Here is a 27,330-nt window from a genome sequence, read left to right on the forward strand (position 1 = left end):
GACATGCGGCCATTTCTCTTTCTGGGTCTGGATTCCCTTGCTCAACGTATTTTCCAGTTCCACCTATTTCCCTGAGAATTTCGTGATTTCATTTCTTCCTTTACAGACAAATAGACTCTATTGTGGACATATATCAGATGTTCACACTCATTCATCGACTGAAGGACATTTAGGCTGTTTCCATTTCCTAGCTATTGGGAACAGAACAAAAACAAACACTGCTGAGCAAGTGTCTCTGTAGTAGGATGCTGGGAATTTTAGGTGTATGCCAAGGACTGGCATAGCTCAGTAGTATGTCACAGTTATAGACTTAGTTGTAGCCTACGAACTTCTCTTTATAAATAGTGGTCGCCGCCGGGCAGTGGTGGCGCACGCCTTTAATCCCAGTACTCGGGAGGCAGAGCCAGGTGGATCTCTGTGAGTTCGAAGCCAGCCAGCCTGGTCTACAAAGTGAGTTCGAGGACAGGCACCAAAACTGCACAGAGAAACCCTGTCTTGAAAAAAAAAAAAAAAAACATACACACAAAAAAAAAAGAAAGAAAGAAATAGTGGTTACCAAGTGCTGGGATCAAAGGTGTGCTCCACCATGGCCCAGCTGCTAGGTACTGTCTGAAGCATCTTAACCCATCACCTTATTCTATCCTCTTAAAAACTCTACTAGGCCTGGAGGCGGCGGCGGCGGTGGGGCGGGGCTGGAGAGATGGCTCAGAAGTTAAGCTCTTGGTGCTCTTACACAAGACCAGGTTCATTCCCAGTACCCACATGAGGCAGCTCACAGCTACCTATAACTTCATAACTCAAGCACCAGGGGCTCTGACACCTACTTCTGGACCCCATGGGCACTTCACTGACATGCACAAACCTACACACATATATAATTTTCAAAACTAAAATATCTTTTTTTTAAAGATTTATTTATTTATTGTGTACACAGTAGTCTGCCTGCAGGTGTCCCTGCAGGCCAGAAAAGGGCACTAGATCTCATTACAGGTGGTTGTGAGCTACCATGTGGTTGCTGGGAATTGAACTCAGGACCTCAGTCGGTGCTCTTAACCTCTGAGCCATCTCTCCAGCCCCAAAACTAAAATATCTTTTTAGAAACTGTATGAGGCTGGTACTGACAGCATGCCCCTCTTACAACTGAGGAAAGGCAAGTGGAGCAAGTCTGAGTAACTTGTTCAAATCACTAGTAATCAGCATGAAGCAGTAAGACCCAGAACAAGCATCTTACCCCAGCGTCTGGCTCCAGCATCCTTGCGCTTAGCCGTCATGTGGTGGTCTCTGATATTGCTATGACATTTGCACAGCATAAAGGAAGAAGCAAATATTTTCCATGTGAAAATCCCTTAATGCACAATCACAGTCATTCTCTATCTTAGTCTTAGTTTTAAAATACAGTCTTCTTCATTATTGAACAAAACACAAAACTGGTCCCCACTAACGAGTAAGGCTATCACAACTCATAAAATGTACATTTATCCACTGGGTCACATATCACTCCTGAAATGTATTGCTTCTTTTCCAAATTACACCCACAGAGTACATTATAATGAACTTTGACGTTAGGTACAAGGAGTACATTTGCTTTTGTTATTTACTGTTTTTAGGACAATGGCGTGGTTAGGGGGGGGGGGATTATTTTTCCTCTCAGCTGAGACCTTCATGAGTAACTAAAAATAAGCAACTATGCGTGGGATAGGAATGCAGCTCAGTTGCAGCCTAGCATGCAGGAAGCCCAGTAGAACTGAGTGCGGTGCTCCACACCTGTAATCCCAGCACTCGGGAGGTAGATGCCGGAGGATCAGAAGTCCAAGCCCTTGGACAGCTTGGTCTGTAGGAGACATTGGAGAGGGGGCGGCAAATAAGCAAAGCCTGGAGGGAGGGAAGAAAAGGAAAGGACAGAAATAGCTATGTGCTTTCAAGTTCCTATGTGGAAATCTCCCCACACACTATGACGGAAACTCTCTATTCAAAAACCTAAGCCATTCAACTCAGTCTGTGTCTTCAGGGAAAATGGAGGGACTTCTGCCTCTCAGACAGCTTGGCAAAGCCGATGACCACAGCATCCTCGTTCTGCTCCGTGGTGTCTCACATCACCTGAGCAAAGAGGTGCAGCCAGCCATTCCTTTCTTTTCCATCTGTGCTGAAGAATCCGAGAACGCACGGGCGCAGTGTGCCACCTCCTGAGTAGAAGAGGGTGTGCAGTTTCAGCTTTAGCCGCAAGCCAAGAAGGCAAGCTTGCTCAGCCTCTGGCAGCTCAGTGAGCAATGTGTTTGGAGACACAGGATGTGGTACTTCTGTAGCCTCTCCCACAGCCAATGCAAGTCCATACAGAGAAATGGCTGGCATGGGTCTTGTCATGCTATCACGGATAACATGATAACTGACATGTTATCAGACACACTCTGGCAATACTGGAAAACCAGAATGCAATGGTGTTAAACCTGGAGCCTGTGAACCTGTTCCTGCCAGTAACTGCTTGAGCGACCTTGAACAAGTCACCTAATTTTTCCAGGCTACAATCATAAATAGGGAAGTGAACCAGGGGCTATAGTGGTCTATTTAGCCCTCACCATGAGACTGTCATCAAGAGGAACCTCTCTCCAGTCTTTAACTGACCCTCAGAATTCAGATCGTTTTTTTACATCACCAGCGCTGTCTTGGGAAACGTTGCCAGGCTTCCGTCATTCCTGTAATCCAGCGCCCAGAACTAGCCACAGGTGGCTCATTAGGCAAAGAACCCTACGGTTGTTTGCTGCAGGTTCATTTGTGAATAAGTGAAGAGCGCATGCTGGAGCATCCTTCCTGTCATTAGATCATGCACAAGTTAGAAACGGAAGCCCCAAGCTCCTACTATCTGCCCGGCCCAAAACCAAATCCCAGATAGGAGAAAGGCCTTACATCTCACTTCCTCTGGCACCTGGAATGCAGCAGCAATGTGAATGTTCTTAAAGCCGGTGGTATGGCAGCCGTGAAAGAGAGATGTGATATGCTCTATCTAGAAAAAGGGAGACACACGTTTCCCAGAGACTGCGATCTGCATTCTGTGTATCTCCAAGTAGCATTGGAGTCTGACAAAAAGACTCCTGGTGACCCCATAAGGTCCAGAAATCAAAGGGAGAAGGAGGCAAAGGAACCACATGACCCTAATGACAGGGTTCTGGGGCTGGCTGCTGTACATCCTCTGTACATCTTTCTCCACTGTGTACCTCTAGTGGCTAACACAACGATCGGGTAAATGTTTGCTTTGTAACATAATGTGGCCAGAAGAGTGGACGAGTAACATGCTGCCCCCACACTTGAATTCCGCTTGCATCATTAACGGAACCTCGATTTCATTAATAACAACTCTAACACCAGTGGTCTGAGGAGGAAATATGATAAACAAATGACATACATATAGAAATCTTTAGGGCTGTAAGGTCTTGGATTGCAAGCTGGAAGTAAAAACAAATACTTTGCCTTCCTTAATTTCCATGTTGCCATGTTAATTACCACAAGCAAAAGGAACTTGGAGGGAAACAGATGTGCTTGGCTTGTGAGTTATAGCCCATCATGGAGGGAAGTCATGGCAGGAACTCAAGGCAGGAACTGAAGCAGAGATGATGCAGGAACGCTGCTCACTAGCTCACTCTCCGCAGCCTGCCTTCTGATACAAGCCAGTACTGCCTGCCCAGAGGTGGCACCACCCACAGTGGGCCAGGTCCTCCCACAACAATCATTAATCAAGAAGATGCCCCCAGACATGCCCAGAGACTAATTAACCTGCTGCAGTCAATTCCTCAGCTGAGGTTCCCTCTTACCAGGTCGTTCAAGTTTGTATCAAGTTAACAAAAACTAACCAGCACATACTTCAAATATTTTTAATTAAAAATATTTTATTATATAATTAATGGATATATTAATTTCTGCTAAATTTTTGTATAATCAATAGGTCATAAATATATGTATAGTTCTACAAATATAAATACATAATAGTTTATTCCAGCCTCATTTATATTTAGCAAATTTTTCTATAAACAGAACTATCAGATGCTTGCCCCATCCTTGTTGACCCAGCCCACACTACAAATCCCCCTCCCATACATGCTGAAATTTCCATCTGAAAGAAGAGCATTTCATTGAACTCTACAAGAATGATACTGTATCAAAGTGATAGTATTAACCAAAAAAAAAAAAAAAAAAAAAAAAAAGCGGCCATCATGTAACATAAAGGGGCTGGGCCAAGGGTGTCTTAATTCTCCTTGATTTTCAGAAGTTTAAGGCATTGGAACACATCAGAACTGGTCACAGTTCTAAAGCACGCCAGGAAGTTAACATTGCATCGAGTACAGAGCTTCAAGAATGCCATGCGCATCTTACTAAGAGTCCTAGGAAGCAGGAAGACTTAGAAATCAGGCTTCAAGCAGAGTACTGGGTAAAGAGAGGCACTTCCTCGGCTTCTTCAACTGCGTCTGCGGCTGCGGAGCTTCGTCAGGCCGCGCGGTGCACGATGGGAGTGACGCAGGTGCAGCCAACCTTGACCCGCATCTTCTCCAGCCTGAAGGAATTAGAACAGCCCTGGGGCTCCCGCCGGAGGACCAGGATTTCTTGATGGATGGCAACGGAGTTCATGGAGCTGTCTTCCTGCCCCTGGGCATTGATGCAGCCTGAATATCTGCACTGGGCCTCGGCGATCTCTGAGGGGAACCGGTGGGGGTCTCGGGTGATGCTGAATAAAAACAAAAAGGCAACAAAGGATGTTGAGGCCAGGCAGTGGAAGAGAGAAGGGCTCCGGCAGCTGGGTGTCCCCCTCCAGGGGAGGTTCTGAGTCACACAGGGAGCAGCACCCGCTCCAGATTCTTGGACCATGCTCTAGCTGTTAAGTAACTCCCCATGCCCCAAATGCCTCCACCATAAAATGGGGCTTCTCACCATATCATTCTCTCAGGGGACTGTTGAGGATTTTTACGTAGTATGAAGTCATGTAAAGCAACCCCATAAATGACGTTAGGGTTCAGTTCATCTTAGACCTGTAGTTTATTTGTATTGTTATTACAATTATTACACGTCCTTTAAGCAGAAAGTGAACATCACTAATAGGTCTCCCAATGTACAACCCGTAAAAATTCACTGCTTGGAAAGGAAAATCAAAGCCCTAGAGATTTATGAATCCAAAGCCTCACTCAGTTTCTCTCTTGATATTCACCTCTGCCTGGAGACAGGCAGCCTCGTGGGCTTGCTGCAGTGTGCAAACCTCTCAGGAAGTGCCCCAAAAGCACTGCTTTGTCCCTGGAATCTGTTTTTATGGATGTATTTGAAGAGTATAAGTGGGTGCTTAACCTATATCTTAAGATAAAATCACAAGACTCTACCCTACACAGTGGACGTCTACATCTCAAGTTGACCTCTCTTCCACACCTGTCTCTTACCCTCACTACTCAGAGTAACATTGAATCTGAGTGCATCCTTAAACTGACTTCTGGTTTCCACTTACCCTCATCCAGTGATAATAATGCATAACTTATCACTCCTGTAATCCCAGAACTCGGAAGGCTGAGGCAGAAGGATAACCATGGGTCTGAGGTTAGCCTGGGCTACCTAGGAAGTTCCAGGGCAACCTGAGCTACAGAGTGAGACCTCCATCTCAGAAAAAGAGTGAATGTGAGTCCTGAGTAGGGAGAAGAATGAGGCTTTATAATCAATAATAATTAGATAATTTAGAACATTTTTCTCTAGTTTTGGCTGTCCTGGAATTCAGTATGTAGATCAAGCTGGCCTTGAACTCAGAGATCTACCTGCCTCCGCCTCCTGGGCATTGGGATTAAAGTCATGTACCACCACATCTGGTTTAGCACATTTTTCATTGGAATATGGATATCTATCTCCCCTGACTTACTTGTAATCCCATGGGGAGCTGGAGCGATTCTGGAAGTCATGTGAGACAGAAATGCCCTGATTTTGATTGAAGATGCGGATGTCAACTCTCACACTGTTATCCTCCAGGGGAGGGCAATTCCCAGCCTTCTGAGGGACAGGAGCTTTGGGGTTCTTCCGTGCTGCTACCCCTCTCAGGATGGCAAGCCCCAACATCAACAGTAGCAGGGACTTGAACTGGAAAATAGAGAAGATTGCTGATGGCTAGAGCCCTGGTGGTGCAATGTAGCTGAACTCCAACTCTATATATGGAGTCTCTTTATTGGACCAAGGTTTCTTTCTTTCTACAGGTAGTCACTGGCAATGAGAACAGTAATCCCTAATGTTACCAAAGTGTGAAACAGAAAGACTGGTCATTAAAAGCCTCTTGAATTTAAGCCTCGACTTATATTCCACAAAGGCTTCCTCCAGAACATCCCTCCAAATCTCACCCTACCATCAGGGCCCCATTCATATGTAGTTCAATTAGAAGTATATTTATCAACAATAAATAATAAAGATTTTTATCATTTATCACTCATGAAGCATTTCTTTATGTTCTTCTAGAAAGGTGTTATGTGTGTTCGTATCAGACTTAGACCTGTTAAAGTAAAACTTTCTGTATGAGAACATGCACAGCAAGGGTGTTCCATAAAAGCTTTCTGAATGAATGAAAGGATGGGTAAGTGAATGAATGAACCGGGCAGGGCGACACAATTATATTAAACAATAGAGTTGAGCTCAGCTCATTGAGTAAAAGATTATGCAAAACCAACCACAGCAAACTTCCAATTATCGATGCTAATTGAAAGACGCAGGGGCACTAATGGCGCACAACAGCAGAGGATAGAAGCCATTTCTTTAAGCTGTGGCATAAATATATTTTCTACACTAACATTGAAATGTCAGTTTATCTGCTGTTACAAGAACACGCAAAGAAAGTACTCAATGAAGACCTACCCACAAGAGGAGCTGGGAACTCAACAGCTTCCCTTTGTTGTGACTATCCTTTGCCCACACTGCCATCCCTGCTTGACCATCACTGGTGATGGACAGAGGAACTGAAGCTGAACTTTCAACTTCTGGGCTCCATGTTGCTCAGGTTCATACTGTGTGGGTAGGGAAAGTGATTGTGTGTTGGTTTAAAAGACAAGCCTGGGTGCAAGTAATGCCCAGCACACACAGAAAGGTCATCGTATCAACCTGCTGTACCAAGATCACTAATAATAAGTAGAAATCAAGATGCAGGATGAGGCAGATTTGCCTCCAGATAATCAGCAGTCGTGTATGTTTTCCCCTCCACAGTCACTGGTTCGCTCAGTAACTAATACTTGGGGTCACAGTGCTGTGGTTTGGGGCATTATCTCTAGAGTCAACTGTCTGGCGTCCATAACTCAATTCTAGGACTCACACCACAGTGACTTGGTTTCCTACATCCACAAAAGTCCTAAAGACCCCTGTAAGCACGTGATGAGGATTTGATGCAGGTAACAACTGCTGGCACTATACGGATGTGACACTCACTGCATGTGAGATGGATGTGGAATGTAGTCTTCACAAGTGCCTGGAAGTTTAGCAAACAGAGTCACTCACCGATCAACCACTTATTTAGGTTTCCTAAGCAAATCTCTCCTCTGAGTCTTCTCCTTCCTCTTGTATATCATGTTCACTGACTCACTTCTAATTTTCATTATCAAGACTGAAAGTCACTATAGCGTGGGTTATGTGATTCATGACAATTATTGTAGTGGTTCAAATGAGAATGCCCTCCATAGGCTGATATGCGGTCTTGTTGGAGAGAGTGTGTCACTGGAGTGGGCTTTGATTTTTCAAAAGTCTTTCATCATCCCCAGTTAGCTCTGCCTCATGGTTATGTCTTAAGATGTGAGCTCTCAGCTACTGATTCTACACCCTGCCTACCTGCCTGCAGTCATGATGATCATGGAGTTAACCCTCAAAAACTGTAGGTACCAAATTGGACACTTTCTTTTACGTGTTGCCTTGTTCCTGGTGTTTTATCACAGCAATAGAAAAAAAAATAACTAAGACAACTACCATTCTCCTAACAAGTCATTACTATTTTTATTAATACTTAAATATTCTTGGGGTATTTTAGAAAACATTTTCATGGCTCTTTAAACACTAGATTCTACCCACTGTCTCATGAGGCAGACAGAACTCATCTTAATTATCTAATCAGCTAGATGAAGGACTTAGTCTGAGAGGCAATCAAGAACTTGGCAGATTTTCAGCCTCTTAATGCCAGTCTACAGGCTCCACTTTCCATGGCAATGCTTGGTCACAGCCAGCCACTGAAGGTCATCACTACTATTATCCACATCAATCTTAGTTGTGTGTCATTACAGGACACAAGAATTCTAAATATTCTATCCACTGCATCTAAAAACCAGAGGTATTGAAAGCCATAGGGCCTTTATCAGGAAATCATATAATATCATCAAATCACTGCTTGCTTCCTGACAGTATCGTTTTTAGTGTTTGGGGGCTCTGATAAGGCTGGTGCTGAGTCTAAAGAATGATACAAACAATACTTCCCAGGGAAGCTGAGAGTGTTTTACAGGCTTGAATTCTTATATGCCACCCTTAAAGCAGATTAATAGATATAATTCTCACCCTGTAGAATGGGAAACAGGCAGGGGAATACTGAAACTACAGGTGGGCAATCACAGAATGTGAACCTTTTCAGCTTAGTTTTGTATGTCACTCTGATGTGAGCCCAGCTGCACATTGCCCCTACACTTACCTGTAATCTGTGACCTCCTCACTCAGGAATAGGCTACGGAACCTGGTCAGCTCTAAGCTCCATCCAAATGCACCTCAATTACCATAGTGTGTCCTCTCTGCTGGCCCCTCCTAACCCAATCCCATTTCCATGCCACGTTCACTGCCACGCTTCTTGCTGACAATCCAACTGACTTTTCTTTCTCAAAGAAATAGAAATGGTTTGGAACACTAGACTACCCAAAGGATTAGCTTGGATGCAATGGTGTTAGGTTAAGAATCTTGCCTCTTGATCACCCACAGATGATTCAGGTCACAGTTGTGCATTACACTATTCAATGACAGCAAACAAAAAACAGATGATTGAGCTCCCTTTCACTGTGTAATGGGCAGAATATTAACTGTCTATTTCTGTGGGTTGATGAGGGTCTCAGAGGTAATGATAATAACACTGAGCTAGGCTTGGTGGCACACTCCTGTAGACCCAGCATTCCAGAAAAGGAGGCAGAAGGATTGCCAGTTCCAGACCAGTCCAAGTTACGTAGCAAACTCAAGACTAGCCTGGGCCACACAGGAAGATCTTGTCTCAAAAAGCAAAAACAATAATATTAAGAATTAAATTTACATGCTTTTGCTACCTTTATCTCTTACAGCAAATTAGAGTGTCCAAATTAAATAGAAACTAAGCATTCATGATCTAGAGATTCATCCCGCTATACCAATTAATCCCTTCCACCAAACACTGTAAGGAGACACTATTATCATACTGCTGCATGGCTGAAAAAATTAATTTCACAAAGGGTGGTGACTAATGCCAAATCCCACATTTAGCAGATAGCGGAGTCAAATTTGTCTGACTTCAAAGCCTTACATCCCTAAATACTGTGCTTTGGTGGCTTGTGGTAATCTCTAAAATAAAATACTAACAATCAAGTCAATATCACCATTGTCAGAAAGCATGAGCCCTTTATAAAAGCCCAGCTCTTTGAAGTTTCAAGGCTCATACAAGGAAAATCAGAAGACTATCCGAACCAATTACACAGTGTGATTTCCTACGCCTGGTCCATGTGCCTCTATGTTAAACGCTTCCCACGTTTATCCGATTAATGTCGGCCATGACTCCAGTTGTAAGTAGTGAGGAGTAGAATTGTATTATACTAACATTCCACTAGCTTCTAGAAGGAGAAAGACCAAGCAAATTAATTAGTTAATTGATTAGGTATCAAAGACATGAAAAGCTTCTCCAGGAGCTGTCCAAAAGTTTAACTGGGTGGTTGTTCTTCCTCCACCCAAAATACTACCATAGTCTTGGATGAACCAAACCTTGGGTTCTCTGCTTCCTTGGGATATAAATTATATATTAATACCTAATGTATATTAGATAGTGTTATATGTGATATTACATAGCTACTCCTTCCTTGGAATTTATACACACACACACACACACATATATACACTATATATATATACACACATGTATGTATGTATGTATATATAAAAGCTTGGCTTGGCTCTCACCATCAAGTATTTTTTGGCCAACCTGAGTCTATAATGAGTAGCTAAGAGAGACCATCATGGTCCCTTGTGATACCAGATACACACACTAACTCACCTGAGCAAAATCCGTCAGGTAAGATCTATGCTTTCCACTCCCTGTAACTTTGCTGCTGTTGGTTCATTGGTTTTTTTCTTTTTCTCCACCAGACAAATCAGAAATTAAACTTAACTTCATTTTTTAAAGAACTAATCCACAAAAGACTCCTAGAAGGTCTGAAGCCTTGGAAATCTCCCTTCTTTACCGCTTAGACACATTTACCCTTACGCTAGACATCAGCACCACTTACCATGGCTGTCTCACACGGACCCTTCATGTTTGTTTCCAGCTGGCTGCTTCTTTGTTCAGGAAACTCTTTCTTCTGAGTATGTCTTCCTGAGTATGTCAATGACAGTACCTGTCACTTTTATAGCAATCACTGTCCCTGTTTCCACTGACCTCCTTACTGTCTGTAAGTTGTGGTTGACCCAGAGTGACTGACGAATGCAGGGTTTTTTTTTCTACTTTACTTCCTGAAGGGGAATCAAAGGGGGGACCCTAAAGGAGATGACGGAAAATGGACCCAACCTTCCTTTCCTCCTGCTCCCCGCCTCCTCTCCCATTATCTTCACTACAGAGAGAAACCAAGTCACAGATTACTGTCACAGACTCTAATTCTTCCACAACTTGTGGACACTCTTGTCACGAACTGTGCGTTCCACTTTCAGGTCATGCAGTACAATCCCTGGTTGACATGGGGGTAAGTCATCCTTACCAAGCCTTGCTTTTAAACACCATGGATGGGAAAATGAAGCGAAAGAAATGACTGGTGTCTGAGAGATTCAGAAATTACATCCACAGGTAGTTTTTTGTGGTTTCCCTAAACTAATTCTTCTAACGCTCTGACCAAACCCTTACTGTGCTTGCCAAATAATCATTCACACAATATATGTGGCTGTTGTCTTGGCTAAACGCTGATTGAGGATGATTTTTGTTGGCCAAAGTGAGCTAGTAAATAGAAGACTTTAAATGCTCTGGCGCACAGTTTGTGGGCTTTCAAAAAAATTCAGTTGTCTCTGTCCCGATCCTGTCCCTAAAACATTTGTCAGGCACACACACTGATGCTAGGGGAACACATCATTCCCCCTCCCTCAAACACACCAGAAGCTTACTTCTTAAAAACTTCTATTACTGGGTCTGTTGGCTCAGACGTTAAGAGCACTGGTTGTTCTTCCAGAGGATCCCGGTTCAATTCCCAGCGCCCACACAGCAGTTCACAACAATCTGTAATTCTACTTCCAAGGGAATCTGACACCCTCACACAGACATGCATGCAGACAAAATACCAATGAGATAAAAATAAGTAAATTTAAAAAATTCTATTACGAGGAGGTAAAATCATCTACACTTGGACCAGCTTTGAGTCTCTGTGTCCATTACCATCTCCTACAAAATGAAGCTTCCTCAAATGTCGGGAGTGGGGGGTGGATTTGATCAACACTATATATTCATGTATAAAATTCTATAACCAAAGTTTTTTAAAGATCAGGTGAATGTGCACACTTTCCTTTCAGAGTGTAGTCTAGAGCTCGGAGCTGCCATCCTCTGTTGTCGACGTATTTGACTAAATCTCCATTTTCTTTAACTGAAGAGCATCCAAAACTGACCACAGTTCTGCCGTGGCACACCTTACCACCACATGATGGAAGCTTCTGTCTGTGGAAGCTTCTGGTCCTTCCTTCTCTGCAGCTGTCAGAAGTTCAACTCCTACCTAAAGACTCCAACCATCCTCTCGGGCATTGCTCTCTCCTCACTCTTGGTAAGCTCAAATTCTATCATCTTTTGCCTGCTTCTTCTGTTCAGGATGGTTCTCTAGGCTCTTAATAAATATGTGGTATCTTCAGCCCATCCCAAAAGAAACATCCTCAAATATGCAATCTATATTACACAGTATATATACTGGTTTTTCAAGACAGGATTTCTCTGTGTAGCTTTGGAGCCTGTCCTGGGACTTCCTCTATAGACCAGGTTGGCCTCCAACTCATAGAGATCCATCTGCCTCTGCCTCGGCCTCCTGAGTGTTGGGAGTAAGGGCATGTGCCACCACCGCCCGGCCTACACAGTAAATTTTTTGGGCAAACATGGATTCAATACAAGTGCTTTAGCCAGACTGAAATCCCCATGCTTATCTCACAGATAATTTTAAGGCCTCATCACATAGGACAGCTCATGAACACGGTGAAGCTGCCTTCATGAAGTCTAGATTTTAGATTTCAGCTTTGCTTGTATTCCTCATGATACCAAAGCATCTATGAGCAAGGCTACTTCTGGATCTGCACTGTCTGCTGAAGGACTGAACATTGGTGGCTTGCTGTCTGTCCACTATAGCAGGGTTCAGAAGCAGGAGCTTCAGAAGTAGATCTGACAACTTTTCATTTGACAACTTTTTATCAATAGAATAAACCTTTCATAGTTTTATAGTTTTTTTTTTTTAGTTTTACTTATTAGCTTTAATGCCAATTATTTAGAACTCTGATAATTAGATATTTTACACACACACACACACACACACACACACACACACACACACACATGCGCATGCACAGATAAATTTTTGACTAGCATATAAAATAATAGATTTCATTATGACATTCTTTTGTTTGTTGTTTGTTTGGGTTTTTTGTTGTTGTTGTTGTTGTTGTTTCAAGACAGCATTTCTCTGTGCAGCCCTGGCTGCCCTGAAACTCTCTTGATAGATCAGGCTGACCTCAAACTCAGCAATCTACCTGCCTCTGCCTCTTGAGTGCTGGAATTAAAGATGTGTGCCACCACTGCCTTTCTTTATTATGCCATTGTTATAGATGTATTAAATTTATAACTTAATGGGCTATTAGAAAAATGGCAGAAATTCTGATAGATAGGAACTAATAAGAGGAAGTGGGTCATTGGAAAAATAGATTGAAGGAATGCATTTGTTCCAGGTCTTTCCTCCTCTCCTTCCATCCCTCTCTTCATTCACCTTTTCCTTTGGAGACAGCATGAAGAGAACAGCTTTCCCCTACCTTGCACTCAAGAAAATGACACAAAGTTCTTGTCTCATCCTGATCAAGAAGTATGATGTCACATGACCATACACACTAAGACCTCTGAAACCATGAGCCAAAATAAGTCTCTATGCCTTTGAGTTGATGGTTATGGGTGTTGCCATAGTAACAGAAGGCTTATGAGCATCCCCACATTCCTCAATAGCCTTTAGATTAATGGTCAGGTGTGTTGCTACAGCCACAGAAGGCTTGTGAGCATCCCCACTTTCCTCAGTAGACTCTTTCCTCATGGCCGTGCTTCAGTGCATAGAAGAGTACCAGAACCACCCTGAAAGGAGTCTCAAAACACCAGACTCAGTACAGGAGGGTTTGCTGGAGTGCGGCTGGGAAGAATAAAAGAGCACCTTCCATGCGAAGGAAGCAGCACTAACTTTCACAGCCGCCATCAAAACGCTGTCTGCTGCAGAAGGAAAACCACTTATCGGGATGCCAAACTGGTAACTGCCCAGAACCAAGGGGTCCAGATCAATCATCTATCCCGCATTTACTCAGCATTTCTTCCCATGTAAACCAGGTATGTTGACACTATGGACACAGTAACGAATGTATGATAAGCAGACAGCCAACTCGGGGGCATGCACCTCTCTGACCTTGTGTCAGCACCAGCCCTGAGACTTTTGGAAATACCCTAGAGCGGTTGTCCAGCACCCAGGCCACACTCAGCTTCAAGGCACACAGAAAGCAAACAGCAGACAACTGTAATCCCAAGAGTGGCTTATGTAGTGGATATCTGTTCTATCTATGACCTTGAAGCACTGCCCTTAGAGAAGTAGCAGGTAACTATCCTATCTACCAATGACCTTGAAGTATCTGCCCCTGGGGCGTGGTGGGGGGGGGGGCTACCTTTAAGACCTCAGACACAGGTAGGCCGCTCTCTTCTCTCCCTTGTGGGCTTGGATGCTCGGACGGACTCAGGCAGAGGAACAGTGTGGCATTGTACCTCAGCCTTCCAGGACCCTACGAAAATCTCCTATTCTATAGTGAGTCTTCCTTCCTAATAAATTCCTTTACCCTTTAAGCAGACCCCATGGATTTCTCATAATGGGCTTACACATAGCCTCACCTATGATAAAATAGTGCAGCTGGCAAAACATCCAGATTAGCCAGTGTTTTAGCCAGTATGCCCTACTGTGTGCTTGGAGCCATACTCCGTGTTTTTCCGTGGGATACTGTTCCAGGTAATAGTCTGTACTATTATAAATTTGTATTAAGAAGTTCAAAATCTGGTTACATAGTGAAAATCATCACACATATATTAACAAATAAAATAACAGCATGAAATTGATAGTGATCTTAGTGGCATGAATATAAACAATTAATTTTACAAATTCAACTTCCAGAGACGTTATTCTCATTCTATAAAGGTGAGTCTAGTCCTCTATAGGAAGATGGCTTGGTGGGTAAGAAAACTTGCTGTAAAAGCAAGAAGACCTATGTTCAGATCCTCAGCACTCACATAAAGCTGGGCAGGCTTGGAACCCCAGAACTGAGGGACAAAGTCAGATTGGTTCTGAGAGCTTTGCTGGCTAGCCAGCCTGGCCAGAACACAAGCTGCAGGCTCAGACAGAGATTCATCTCAAAATAATAATAACAGCAAGGTAGAGAGTGATAGAGAACAAAAGCCAATCTCTGACCTCTGTGTGTGTGTGTGTGTGTGTGTGTGTGTGTGTGTGTGTCTCCAAGCACACAAGTGCACATACACTACACTAGAGAGAGAGAGAGAGAGAGAGAGAGAGAGAGAGAGAGAGAGAGAGAGAGAGAGAGAAAGAGAGAGAGACTGCCACAGCACAGCAGTATATCTGAAAACACAAAATTAATGTCTGAAAGTGAGGTGCTAACATAGCAAAAGCTTAAACAATCTAACCGTACTTCGGGCAGTTAAATTACCAGTCAGATAAATGATGATCTATGTTATGTAGCACAATCCATTTGACAAAAAACTGTAATAACCAGAAAGGCAGATATTGTACCTAATTAATTTGTATCCTTAGAGAAAGAGATTAGAACCTTATCCGTATACGTGAGATTTTCTGAACTGACAAAAATTACATGAAGAAATTGAGTTCAGAACAGAACTGAAGGTTTGCAAATGAAATGGAGAATTGAGGCCAGAAGTCCAGAGTCCTGCAAGACTAGAAAGAAAGAAACATCTATTTCTACCCACCAAAAATAAAAGACAATCACAAAAAAGCTTCAGACATATCTTTCAGCCAAACAAATTTCCCACGGATGAAAAGCAGAATGAAGCGTGAAATAATCAGGTGCAGGAATTCAGAATGAAACATGTATGAATATAACTCTATCAACCTTCCACTAAATCAAGAGAGGAAGAGAGAGTTCCAGGAATGCAGAAAGAAACATGGGTGTTCTGAACATTGTGCTTCGAGAGAAAATTCTGACTTACATAAGAAATTTATTCAGCTTTTAAGAGAATGCTTAAAATCACCCAGGAACTGATCCTTGTACCTTTATCATCAAGGGGCAGGTAGCTAAGTCCTAGCAAAGATTTTTTGCCAACACTATTTTATATACATCAAAGAGATGATTCGGAGGAAAAAAATTAATTTTCAAGTACAACCAGAAATCACCGAGTAAAACTAAAGTGCGCTTCTTCCAAATCCTGAACCAAGTTCCAATCGTGCGATAATTTGTATAAGAGGTGCCTGTGACCAAGCCAAGCAAAATGTCAAAGCCACAAACCCAAACAAATACCTGCTCGGCTCCGATTCTTTTTCTTTCTAAATAGAAACAGTTGTTGTTTTCCTGCTTCTAGTCTATCTGTTCAGGTAATGAGCTATAGTATCAGCCAGATGCTCAGACATTATGTAATAAACCCTAGATTGGCACTGGACACTCGAATTGGTTGGTCAGTACTGTAGGGTGCTTTTCCTTAGGGAAGAAGAAAAAGCATTGTGAGAACTGAGAACAAAATATTTGATGGAAAAAGAGGTAGATGCTGGAAGGAGCAAATACATTCATCAGAAAGCTCTTCTCTGCTTCCAGGAACAGAGTGCAGCTTTTTTTTTCTTCTTGCCTCCTTACTCTTTGTCTTGCTCTGGCCCATGAAATGTGTGTGAGTCACTTCCAGGCAGAAGAGTGTAAAACCCATGTGTCATTCACCATGACTTTCTTCTTCTGCCTCAGGGATTATGGAGCTGTGTGGGGAAATGATAATGTGGTAAGAGGGCGGACTCCCCATCAGTCTGCATCTCTGAGCTAGTTCAATGAGCTGTCTCCCGACTGACCCACATTGGGCACGGCAGTAGGGCATCTCTGGTCTTGCAAACCACTGGGATTAGGGCATTATTTATTTGTTACATATCCTAATCCAAGCAGACTGGTGGACACATTAAAGGATTTCGCAGTCTTTTCTGTTTAGTTTTGCTTTTTATATGAACTCTGATTTCTCATAAAACAAGACAGTTCAGTATTTTATCATATACCACATTTAAAAGAGTATTATAAATTAGAATTAAATTCAAACTTTAAACTGAGGTGGGTTTTTTTTTTTACTATCTTATTCACAAACAGAAGTTTTTAGTACATGATTTACTTTAACCCTGTGTTTATCCTCAAGTGATTTATTTTCCTGGATATCATATATTTATGTTGAAGTCAGGCAGGAGTATGAGAACACCAGGCTAGAATAACATCAAAACATCCTGGATTCTATTCTCTGACTCCGTTCTTCTTACAGCTTGTTGCTCCCTCAAGCAAAAGACTCTTCTTTCCTTTAGGTTATTTGAGCTAATTAAATATACAGCTTGTCTGTTTAGTCCCTAGCACAAGGAATCCAGGCTTCATTTCCTGGAGTCACCTTAGCTCTGGGTCTCCTACTGAAGATTAAAAATGTGGTAATGTGACAGCATACCCTGCCGGGCAGCAGTACTCGTCACCAAGTCAACATGATCCTTTTTCCCAGTTTGATGCAGTAGAATAGCCCCAGGTTCAGGGTGCTTTGAATCTGTTCATTGGTCTGTATCTGTTCGAAATAAATAATGAGCCCCAGCATGTGTTTTTTTTAGCGACACAAGGTCACAATCCATAGTGGCTAACTAACCTTTCTGTCTCTCTCTGTGTCTCTGTCTCTATCTCTGTATCTCTCTCTGTCTCTGCCTGTCTATCTCTCTCTCTCTCTGTCTCCATCTTTCTCTCATTTGTTTGTTGAAACAAGGTTTCTCTGTCAAGTTGAACTCAGATCATCACTACATAGACCAGGTTGGCCTCAAACTCGGAGATCTGCCTGCTTCTGTGTGCACCACCGTGCCCAGCCGACCCTGCTTTTTAAACGCAACAATTATTTGTCAAATGGAGAAGCTGTGCATGGGTCTCCATAGGCCGATATTTATGAGACTAGGAACTACTTGAGTGTGAGGAAACAGAATTAAACTACAGAATCCTACTTTCCCTTCTTTATGGCCCTGGTTTTCTCTTCGCGCCTTTTTTCCTTAGTCTTCCTCTCCTCTCTGAGAAAGGGTTGGTGGGCTGGCGATGTGGTTCAGTTGGAACAGTGGTAGCCTGGCATGCACAGAGCCCTGGGCTATCCCTTGCATGGCCATAAGTGGGGTGTGGTGGTTCATGCTTACAGCCCCAGTGCTGAGGAAGTAGAGACACAAAGATTTAGTTTTATGTCTCCCTGGGCTGCATAGAGAGCTAGAGACCAAGTCAGGAGTTAGAAAGAGGGTAGCGGAGAAGAAGAAAAAAGGAAGGGGGGGGTAGAAAGTGAGGGGAGGACCGAGGGAGGGAGGGAGGAAGAAAGGAATTGATGGAAGGGAGGAGGCAAAAGCTCTGGAAGAAAAATAAGAAAGAAAAGCAGGAACAGGGTTTCACCAGAACGCAGTGAGAACCCTGGGTGGAAGAGGTTATATGTCACCAGAGAAAGGTCCAGTGTGACTGAGGGCTGTCTCAAATCTGAACTGATTCTAAGGGTCTGTGGAGACATCTGCATCACCCTTCTGTTTCCTTGTCAATGAGCAATTTATTAAGCATCCACTCTGGACAGGGAAAGAGGAAGGAAAATAAAAAGGCACTGGCTAAAATGCACGAAAGTGCTAGAGAGATGGCTCTGTCCTGAAGAGAGCTGGCTGCTTCTATAGAGGACGCAGGTTCAAGTCCCAGCACCACATGATGACTCATGACCACCCATAGCTTCCATTCTAAGGGATATACCTTTTTCTGGCATGAGGCACACATGTCGTGCACATGCCCATATATATGCAGGTAAAACACTCATGCATATAAAATAAAATGAGTACGTCATTTAAAAGGCTGTGTGCCACCATGCTCAGCATTGAAAAATAAACAATGGTGCTCCATCATAGACTACACTAAATCAAGCTTGGCTGTAAGGGAAAGGCTGATAAAATTGGGATGTGGTAAGGAGGACCAGCGGGGTGTTATACTAAAAGAATACAGACATCTTCTAAACCCAGGGGAGCTGTGTACTTTGTGGTAGATCAGACAGTATTGCTGCCTTGGAGAGAATTTACCTGGGGTCCTTTAGGGGCTTTAAAGACAGAGCCTCTTCCAGGATAGGTGGCACAGCATGAAGTCATTGTGCATGAAAATAAGAGGAATTTGAGTTAGCCCTGGAAGGGAATTGAGATGCTCATTAACACTCTCCTAGTGGCTGAGCTGACAAGGGAGCTTTCCAGGCACAAGTTTCCAAGCCTACATTGGGCTTTCATTGGTTTGGGGGTAACATGTCAGAACACAAAACAGTCTTATGATGTCCACACAGAGCAAAGCGACAGGCAGAAAACAAGATCTCCTCAGGGGGCATCAGCAAGCACCAAGATTTGATATGAGAAACTCATACTGCTACCTCAAGACTGCCGTCTAGAAGGATCTTGCTACCCAACATCAGGTCTCAGAACCATCTAACTTATGAGCCCCAGTGAGCTTGTTTGAAAGTGAAGACTCCATTTTCTTTCTCTTTTTCTTTTCTATTTATTTATTTATGTATGTATGTATGTATGTATGTATGTATGTATGTATTTAGGTTTTTTGAGATAGGGTCTCTCTAAGTAGTCCTGAACTTGCTATGTAGACCTTGAACTCACAGACATCCGCCTGCCTCTGCCTCGTGAGTGTTGGGATTAAAGGTGTGCATCACCACGTCCAGCAGCTACCTCAAGTATCCACATCACATAGGAAGTCTGAGGTTCCCCAAACTAAAGTCCATTAGAGAAAATGCTGCATGTTCCATAAAATTACGTCCGGATGTGTTGTGGTTTCCAACACCAGTAAACCCAGCACTTGTAAACTGAGGCCAGAGGACCATGATTATGCTAGCCTGGACTACATAGCAAAACAAACACATGAAACAGTGCAGTGGGTTCTGAAACCGGGAAACGGACAATCAAATGCCCTTGGAAGTCTGTTGGATACAAAAAGAGCAATCTTTTTTTTTCTTTAAAAAATTTTTTAATTCATTTTACATACCAACCACAGATCCCCTTCTCATCCCTCCTCCTGCTCCCCATTCACCCCAAAAAGAGCAATCTTAAACTTCCTGTACATCTTTATAGCTAAGAAGCCCACCTCTTCTATACTCGGGGCGGTTTCTTTGGCAAGTGTGGGACCGCTGTAATAGGAAAGCGAGGCTGTTTCTGAGTCCCAGGACTGTGGTCTCTCCTGGAAGCTAGTCTGCAGGCGCACTCTGCAGGTTCCATGCAGACTTTCACTTGCCCAGCTGCAGGCAGACTTCCTGCTCTGAGCTGGATGGAATTAGTCAGCACACTGCCCAAGCACAGCGCCAGGGGAAAGCCCAGCACACCGTCTGCCGGTTCAAGGTCAAACACCCTCGAAATGTTCCTGCCTTCCTCCCACCAAATCGCTCCTCAGCTCATTTCTACCAGGGTTATGAAGGAACCAGGAATCAGCGATTTTTGTCCCTGTACTTTCCCCCCCCCATTCATCATTGACAAGAAACGAAGTTTCTGGATGGTAAATCAGGGTTCAGAAAAATTGATCTTCCGCCCCATTCTTACCTCTCAATCACTAATTTCTCATGTATTGGCTCAAAATCGCATGTACGTATCAAATTCTCAAAACTTTCACACAAGCAAACTCAATTTTATTGAGTTTTGTGTTTCTGTAAGCTCCTGCTCTCCGATCTGATCTTCTTTCCTGTAGTGATTGATCACGCTGCTTCTCTGAGTTCCACCCTAACTCACAGTCTCCCATGTCCAGCTCCTCCTCCTCCTGAAAACCCTCCAAGTATCTATTTCCTCTCATGCCAGTCCACTCAACAATTAACTAAAAACAACTAGAGGTGACTTTCATATTGGCCACTTGAACGGCTATTTGTATGGGCTTTGGACTTCTAAGGGTCTCAAGTGTGCATTCATAATTCGTTCTCTGAATCTTAAATGCTGTGAAGGGGCTCACTTTGAATCCCACCTTTTAGTCTTCCACCATGACTACAGTCCTGGCCATCGTCCTGCCTAGGGCTGGTGCTCAGTAAATACTTGACTCCACTTTATGTCAACGCTATTTTATGTCTCCTTCGTCTAGTTTAAATTCTTAAAATGGGGCATTTTGAAGAAGAGAACGCTTGAAGACACAGAATATTATTTTCAAATACTTGTAAATGTTTTTAAGATGGAGAAAGATTGGTTTCTATCCAAGTCTCTCTCTCTCTCTCTCTCTCTCTCTCTCTCTCCCTCTCCCTCTCTCTAACATAAGTGTCTCACTATGTAATCCTGGCTGTCCTAAATCTCAATGTGTAGAGCAGGCTGGCTTGACACTCATAGTGCTGGGATTTAAAAAGCGCAGTTCCACAACTGGCTCTTCACAAGCCTTGATGAGCATTTGGTAGTGACACTCTGAGGGAGTCATGAGTCTTGATGAGCATTTGGTAGTGACACTCTGAGGGAGTCATGAGTCTTGATGAGCATTTGGTAGTGACACTCTGAGGGAGTCATGAGTCTTGATGAGCATTTGGTAGTGACACTCTGAGGGAGTCATGAGCCTTGATGAGCATTTGGTAGTGACACTCAGAGTCATGAGTCTTGATAGCATTTGGTAGTGATGCTCAGGGGGAGTCGTGAATTGGGAAGCTTTTGGACTGAACCTCCTCCACAGCTGCTTGTACTTTAGGATCCTATGGAACCCTCAAACAGAAAACTAATTGGGGCCAACAAGATGGCTTTGTGGGGAAGATGCTTGCTGCCAAGCCTGATGAACTGAGTTCAATCCCTGGGTCCCACACGGTGGAAGAAAAGAATAGACCCCTCTGACCTCTACATCAGTGCCGTGGCACAGGACACACACACTAAATATGTAAATAAATAAACGTGGCAAAATGTTAAGGAATATTATGATTAATAACACTCCCAGGTGCAGTCAGGGAAGTGGGAGCGTGTATGAGGAGGACACAGGCATGTACCTGCATGTAGGGAATGCTATCCCTGCTCTCTTCTTCAGCTCATTCCTCCCATCTCTGTGTGGAAAACAATAACATCAACTCCAAATGCTAGGAGTTCTACATGCTGTAACTCTGCCTCCATGAAAATACACGGAAAATGGGAATGGAAGAGGGAGAGAGGGAGGTTTCAAACGACCACATTTGGGGCATGTATCACTTTCACCCTGCACGGCCATGACTCAGGCCAGTAGTCCTGGGCTCTCCTAATTTGGGTAGAAAGGCTACAAAAGACAGGATGCAAGGGTTTCCTGTGAAGCCCTTCATCTTTGCGGAGACGAGAACTTGAAAGGTGGATGAAGGAGAAAGGGTGGGAGGAGACGAAACAGGGCATACCTTCCCCTTTCTGCCTCCCAGGCTCAGGGCACAGAGAGCTGGGGCCCTGTGACATGTGACAACGGGGGGGGGGGGGCGGGGGGATGAGAAAGAAAAACTAAATAAATACGCTGGTGTCACTTATGAAGGGTTTATTTTAACCAAACGACCCAAGGATGTTTCCACTGTCTGTTATCCTGTGGTACCTGGGCACCATCCAGAGCACCCCTAGACCTGGCATCCGAGTTAGATGAGCCCGTACTGCCTGCTCACTAGAGACATCAGGAGCTGCCCAGAACTCTAGAAATATGGTGCTCCAGCTCTCACGGACGCTTGTGGAGACTGCACAGCTTTCTTACAGCTAACCACCCTTGAAGAATTGCAGTCCCTAGACTTTTTTTTTCTATTTTACACACCAACCAGTTCCCTCCCCGTCCCCTCCTCCCACAGGAAATGGGTTCCAAAAAGCCAGATCATACACCAGGGATAAATCCTGGTTCCACTGCCAGTGGCCACACATCTGCCCAAGGTCCTAGCCTCTTGACTCCCTCTAATCTGTTTCTCTGTCTCCCCTTCCTCCCATCTCTGACTCCTTTTCCTCCACCCTTCTGTATGTAGGGAGTGGGTTGTTTAGTTTGGGGGACAGGATCTCGGAGGCACTAGCTGGACTACAGCTGCATGTGTAGACAATGCTATCACTGAACTCCTGATCCATCTGCCTCTACCACCCAAGTGTTAGGATGACAGGTTTGTTAATACTTAACTACAGACAAAGGGATCTCTCTCTAAAACTCTTCAGGACCCTTTTTCTCTGTGAAAGCACTATCAGTTCTTTGACAAAAGTGATATATTCATGGTATGGTATGGTATGGTATGGTATGGTATGGTATGGTATGGTATGGTATGGTATTATGGTATGATACGGTCTGGAGCTTAGATGACTACTCATATGTCTAGGACTGAGGTCGGAGACATCTGACCAACTCTGCCTGCTCTCTGAAGATAATGGGTGGTGAATTCACTGCCTGCTTTTTGATTGGGTCTACGTCATGCTTTATTAGGCGCCCTATTTAGTTGCACATTATTTTCTGGGCATTTTGCCTTTGAATTAACAAGGTAAATGCTGGATCAGGCCAGGTCACTTCAGGAAGTGCTTTTACTCTGCTGCGTGTCACATGTAGTCCTCAGAAATACACAGTGGGAGAGGCTTGTCCTTTCTATACGTCCTGTGTGTTTAAGGTAGGAAACAGTCTCAAACCATTTCCACAAATCTGAATTTCAGTTACTACTGAAAGTATAGAGTGAGAAATACAGGAAGGACATTACAAATATACGTCAAGTCTCAACCATGCCCAAAATGACCATTTGAAAAAGATGGTGGGGATGGTATCTAGTGTCAGCAAGGGTACAAGACAAAACATATCCCTCACACATACATGTACAAATATATACTGTAAATGCAGTAAAGTGTTCATATTTTGTGTAAAATAATTGTACTTCTAGGGGATTGTCCTAAGGAATAAGTATGTGCACCAAAACTTACAGCAAGGCTGCTCTTCACAGCCTTCTTGACCGTCATGAAAAACTGACAACATCCAGCGATGCAGGCAGTGTAAATATCTAGGACAGCATATCAACCATATATTTGGCTTGATAATTATGGGTGTTTTCTAGTGTTCCACTAATGAAAAGATTCTAGGTTAGAAATAAAAAGAAAATATTTGAGTTTTTCACAATTAAGAAATTTTAGTGGGCCCCCAAAAGCAAGGTTCCTGGTAACTCTAGTGCCCACCACAGTCATCAGCTTCATATGAAATAGCACATGCCAATCACTGCCACACAGGCCTTGCTGCCCTTGGGGAAAGTTCTTGAGACTGCTCAAAGAGCATCACCTAGCTATGGAAGGTCGTTTCATCTCCAAACATTGGTATCCAGCCACCCCATCACACTAGAACTCTGTGATCTTGTCCACAAGATTCATCCATGGACAAAGCTCTGACCCCTCTAGCTCAGAGTCCTCCGAACCCTTTGAAGGGAACATCACAGTATGCCAGGTCAAGTACTGTAATTAGTAATCAAGACAGCCCTGAGTGTGGATCAATTCCACCACTGACCAGCTATGAACCCAGAGCAAACTATCGAGAGAAGGCCCTTGCTGCCAAGTCTGATGACCTGGGTTCTGTCCCTGGAGCCCAAGGTAGATGGAGAGGACTAACTCCATAGAGTGATGCTACAGTATGCATGTGGGGGTCAGAAAATGAGTCTATGGAGTCAATACTCTTAGTCTAATGGCCCATCTTGCCAGTCTCTAAACGGGTTCTAAAGTTCACCAAAAATAAATTTATATATATATATATATATATATATATATAGTGCATTAGGGTGCTTTGTCAGTATTGTTGCCTACCTTTCTAAATAATATTTTTTAAAACCTAAAACCACACACAGCAATTCAAACCTTGTTTTTGCTTGGGGGTCCTTTATCAAATTGATTATGGCTTTGATTCCAGAGACACACGTGCAAGAGGCATAGGTTGACCTTTCTACTGCAAGATTAAATGGTGGCACTTAAGGCAGGAAGGCTTGGCTTGCTTACTCCAAAATATACCTGCTGGGATAGCTATTACCAGGATGGCAAATCTCAGCAGAAGCTAATATCCTCCTACAGGCTGTGGGAGAATACTCAGGACTTAATAGTAAAAATGTTCAAGAAAAGAATTTAGAATCTTAATTCCCTCCCCTGAGGAGACTGAAGAGAATGAGCTAGGATTTCATGCTGCTTAATAATGAATGAGCTAGAATCCAAGACTCTTCAGTGAGGCGTAAACTAGGTTTATATTTCAGCAAGTTAAAATGGAATTAAAATTAGTCTTGTGATAAGATCTTCCTAGGAATTAAGTAAAACCTCTTGAGATCATTGAAAATGTCCTGGATACTACTTACTGAATATGGAGGCATAGAGATCACTGCTGTTTGGAAGGCATGGGGTTGGTTACATGTCTACTGGTTGTCTACAGCCAATCAATTGAAAATACTCTCCAGATGGGTACTTTCTGGACTTATCATTGACTTCCTAAACAATACACTATAACAACTATTTATATAGCATTTTTATGGAATTGGGTATAATTTAGAGATGACTTAAAGTGTGCAACAGGATATATGTAGAGAATCTGCAAAAAAGACACCATTTTACATTAAGGGACTTGGGCCTCCTCAGATTTTGGTATCACTAACAGCCTTAGAATGATTGTATGTGTGGGCCGGGTGGTGGTGGCACACGCCTTTAATCCCAGCACTTGGGAGGCAGATGCAGACAGATCTCTGTGAGTTTAAGGCCAGCCTGGGTGAGTTCCAGGACAGGCTCCAAAGCTACACAGAGAAAGCCTGTCTCGAAAAACCAAAAAAATAAAATAAGAATGACTGTATGTAACCAGGTGTTAAAATACTGCTGTGTAGCAGTTTCCTCGAGATTGAAGCATTCCCTCCCGCAAGGAAGCTCCTTAAACGGGAAGGTAAACAACTCAAAACGGCTTCAGGAAGTCCCTGAAACTGACCAGATTCACTAGGCCCCTTCTTCTCCAGAGCAGACAACTCAAGCTCTTAAGAATTCAGGGCAGCCTAGGGACCTGGAAGAAGCAGAGACCAGCTGGGCTGCCTGCACGGTTTAGACCAACCGAGTCAGTTGGAGATAACACTCTCCAACCTGTTGAGCTGACTCCAGTCTGTGCAGTGTGCCCCAGGTCCCCAGCTTTTGTGAGCTGTCATCCATGCCGGGGTGGGCTTTGGTGATACAGCTGTTATTAAGTCATCTCTGCTCCTGTAAGTAACCCCTCACCCATGTCCCTTTAAGCACCCAATAAAACACAAGTTCTTTGGTGGTTATCTGTACTTTGGTCTGCTGTGGGCTCCCAACCTGAGTTGTGAAGACATATATATGTTCTATATCTCCCCAGGAAAAGTCACGTCACACAACAAATACTTTTGTTAAGAAACCATGCACTTTCCTCTAAGGATGCGGCTGGCCTTTCACTCAGGATGGAAGCCAGTGTCAGGGAAAGGAACCTGAACACATGAATGCAGACTTACTTCCCTGGAGCAGTCTGTAGCTCGCTAGTGACATTTCCTGTGTAATCAGTCCCACCCCCATCTCCACATACAGAAAACAGAAGTGGTGTCACCATGTTCCAGAGGAGAGTAGCAAAGGGGAGCAACCACACAGAGCTGTCCAGAAGACTGCAGAGCTGAGGCAGCCAGCGCACAGGCGACTCCCACCTACCTACCTTAGTCCACGCACGGACTGACCACTTCTGAGTAGACCTTACCTCAGAAAGTCTGGCATCACGGGGCTGGTGTTGTAGAACGCGGTCTTCAAGAACACAGCTAGGATATCTTCCCGCTGCACTGTGAGGAAGCCCGGTAAACCCTCGGGTTTCCCAGGTTCCCTTTGGTCTGTCCTAAGGACTTACTAGGTTTCCTGGAACAAACTCTCCCCACAGTTGTGGAGATAGCTCGGGGGTAAAACGCTTGCTGCCCAATGAGGACCTGAGTTCAGATCCACGGCACCTATGTAAAAGTGAGGTGTAACCCCAGCCCAGTGAGGAGACAGAGACAGACATATTCCAGGGCACCCATTGGTCAGCTGCTCAAGCTGAAGATATCCAGCTCTAGGGTCAATAACTACAGGGATAACAATAATAAACATTATGATGATGGTGGTGTGGGGGAACAGTAAGATACTTGATGTTGCCTTCTGGGTTTCCACACGCACGCACATGTGGGCAAGTATGTCCATACACACATGCATATACACACAGGCTGCTGTGGGATGGCCTGTATGTCAAATTGCTCTGATTGGTCAATAAATAAAACACTGATTGGCCAGTGGCCAGGCAGGAAGTAGGTGGGACAAGGAGAGAGGAGAATTCTGGGAAGCGGAAGGCTGAGGTGTTTACTTGGTTGGGTCTGAGCGGCTGTGGGACTGGTGGGTGACAGAGATTTGTCCTGACTGTGGGCAAGGCAGGAAAACTCTAGCTACAACAGGCACCATAAACATAGGCTTTAAAAAGATCTCCAAGTCCAGAATCATTAGGACAGCTAATGTAGAATGAACAGTCACCAGGGAAAAAACGTGCAGGAACGAGCCAGCCAATTCTGATTTCGTCTTTCCCTTTTCTTCCCCACGTTTCCCTGACCTACCTCACAGGGCTGCTAACCCCGCCTGCCACTTCAGAAAACTGCAGTCCATTGGGGAAAGCTAACGGCCCTCTCACAAGTGAGGGGCTAGGTGCTTGAGCCCGGCCCACACTGCC

General features: G+C 43.8%; 1 protein-coding gene across 1 annotated transcript; it reads right to left on the bottom strand.

Annotated features, from left to right (window-relative positions):
- Positions 1-4,473: 4,473 nt before the first annotated feature.
- Il17f (interleukin 17F) lies at positions 4,474-10,508 on the bottom strand. Its single transcript, XM_016009942.3, has 3 exons — positions 10,482-10,508; positions 5,879-6,093; positions 4,474-4,711 (listed from the first exon to the last, which is right to left on the bottom strand). Exons 1-3 carry the CDS (start codon positions 10,506-10,508, stop codon positions 4,474-4,476), a joined length of 480 nt encoding a protein of 159 aa, XP_015865428.1.
- Positions 10,509-27,330: the final 16,822 nt, after the last annotated feature.

This window comes from Peromyscus maniculatus, chromosome 21 (assembly GCF_049852395.1).
Source record: "Peromyscus maniculatus bairdii isolate BWxNUB_F1_BW_parent chromosome 21, HU_Pman_BW_mat_3.1, whole genome shotgun sequence".
NCBI classification, from domain to species: Eukaryota; Metazoa; Chordata; class Mammalia; order Rodentia; family Cricetidae; genus Peromyscus; species Peromyscus maniculatus.

Excerpts from the sequence above, each read along its gene's own strand:
- Il17f (XM_016009942.3), bottom strand. The coding sequence starts at position 10,508 with ATGAAGGGTCCGTGTGAGACAGCCATG. Across the intron at positions 6,094-10,481 it reads GTCCGTGTGAGACAGCCATG|TTCAAGTCCCTGCTACTGTT; the intron begins GTAAGTGGTGCT and ends TCTATTTTCCAG. Across the intron at positions 4,712-5,878 it reads AGCTCCCCATGGGATTACAA|CATCACCCGAGACCCCCACC; the intron begins GTAAGTCAGGGG and ends GTTTTTATTCAG.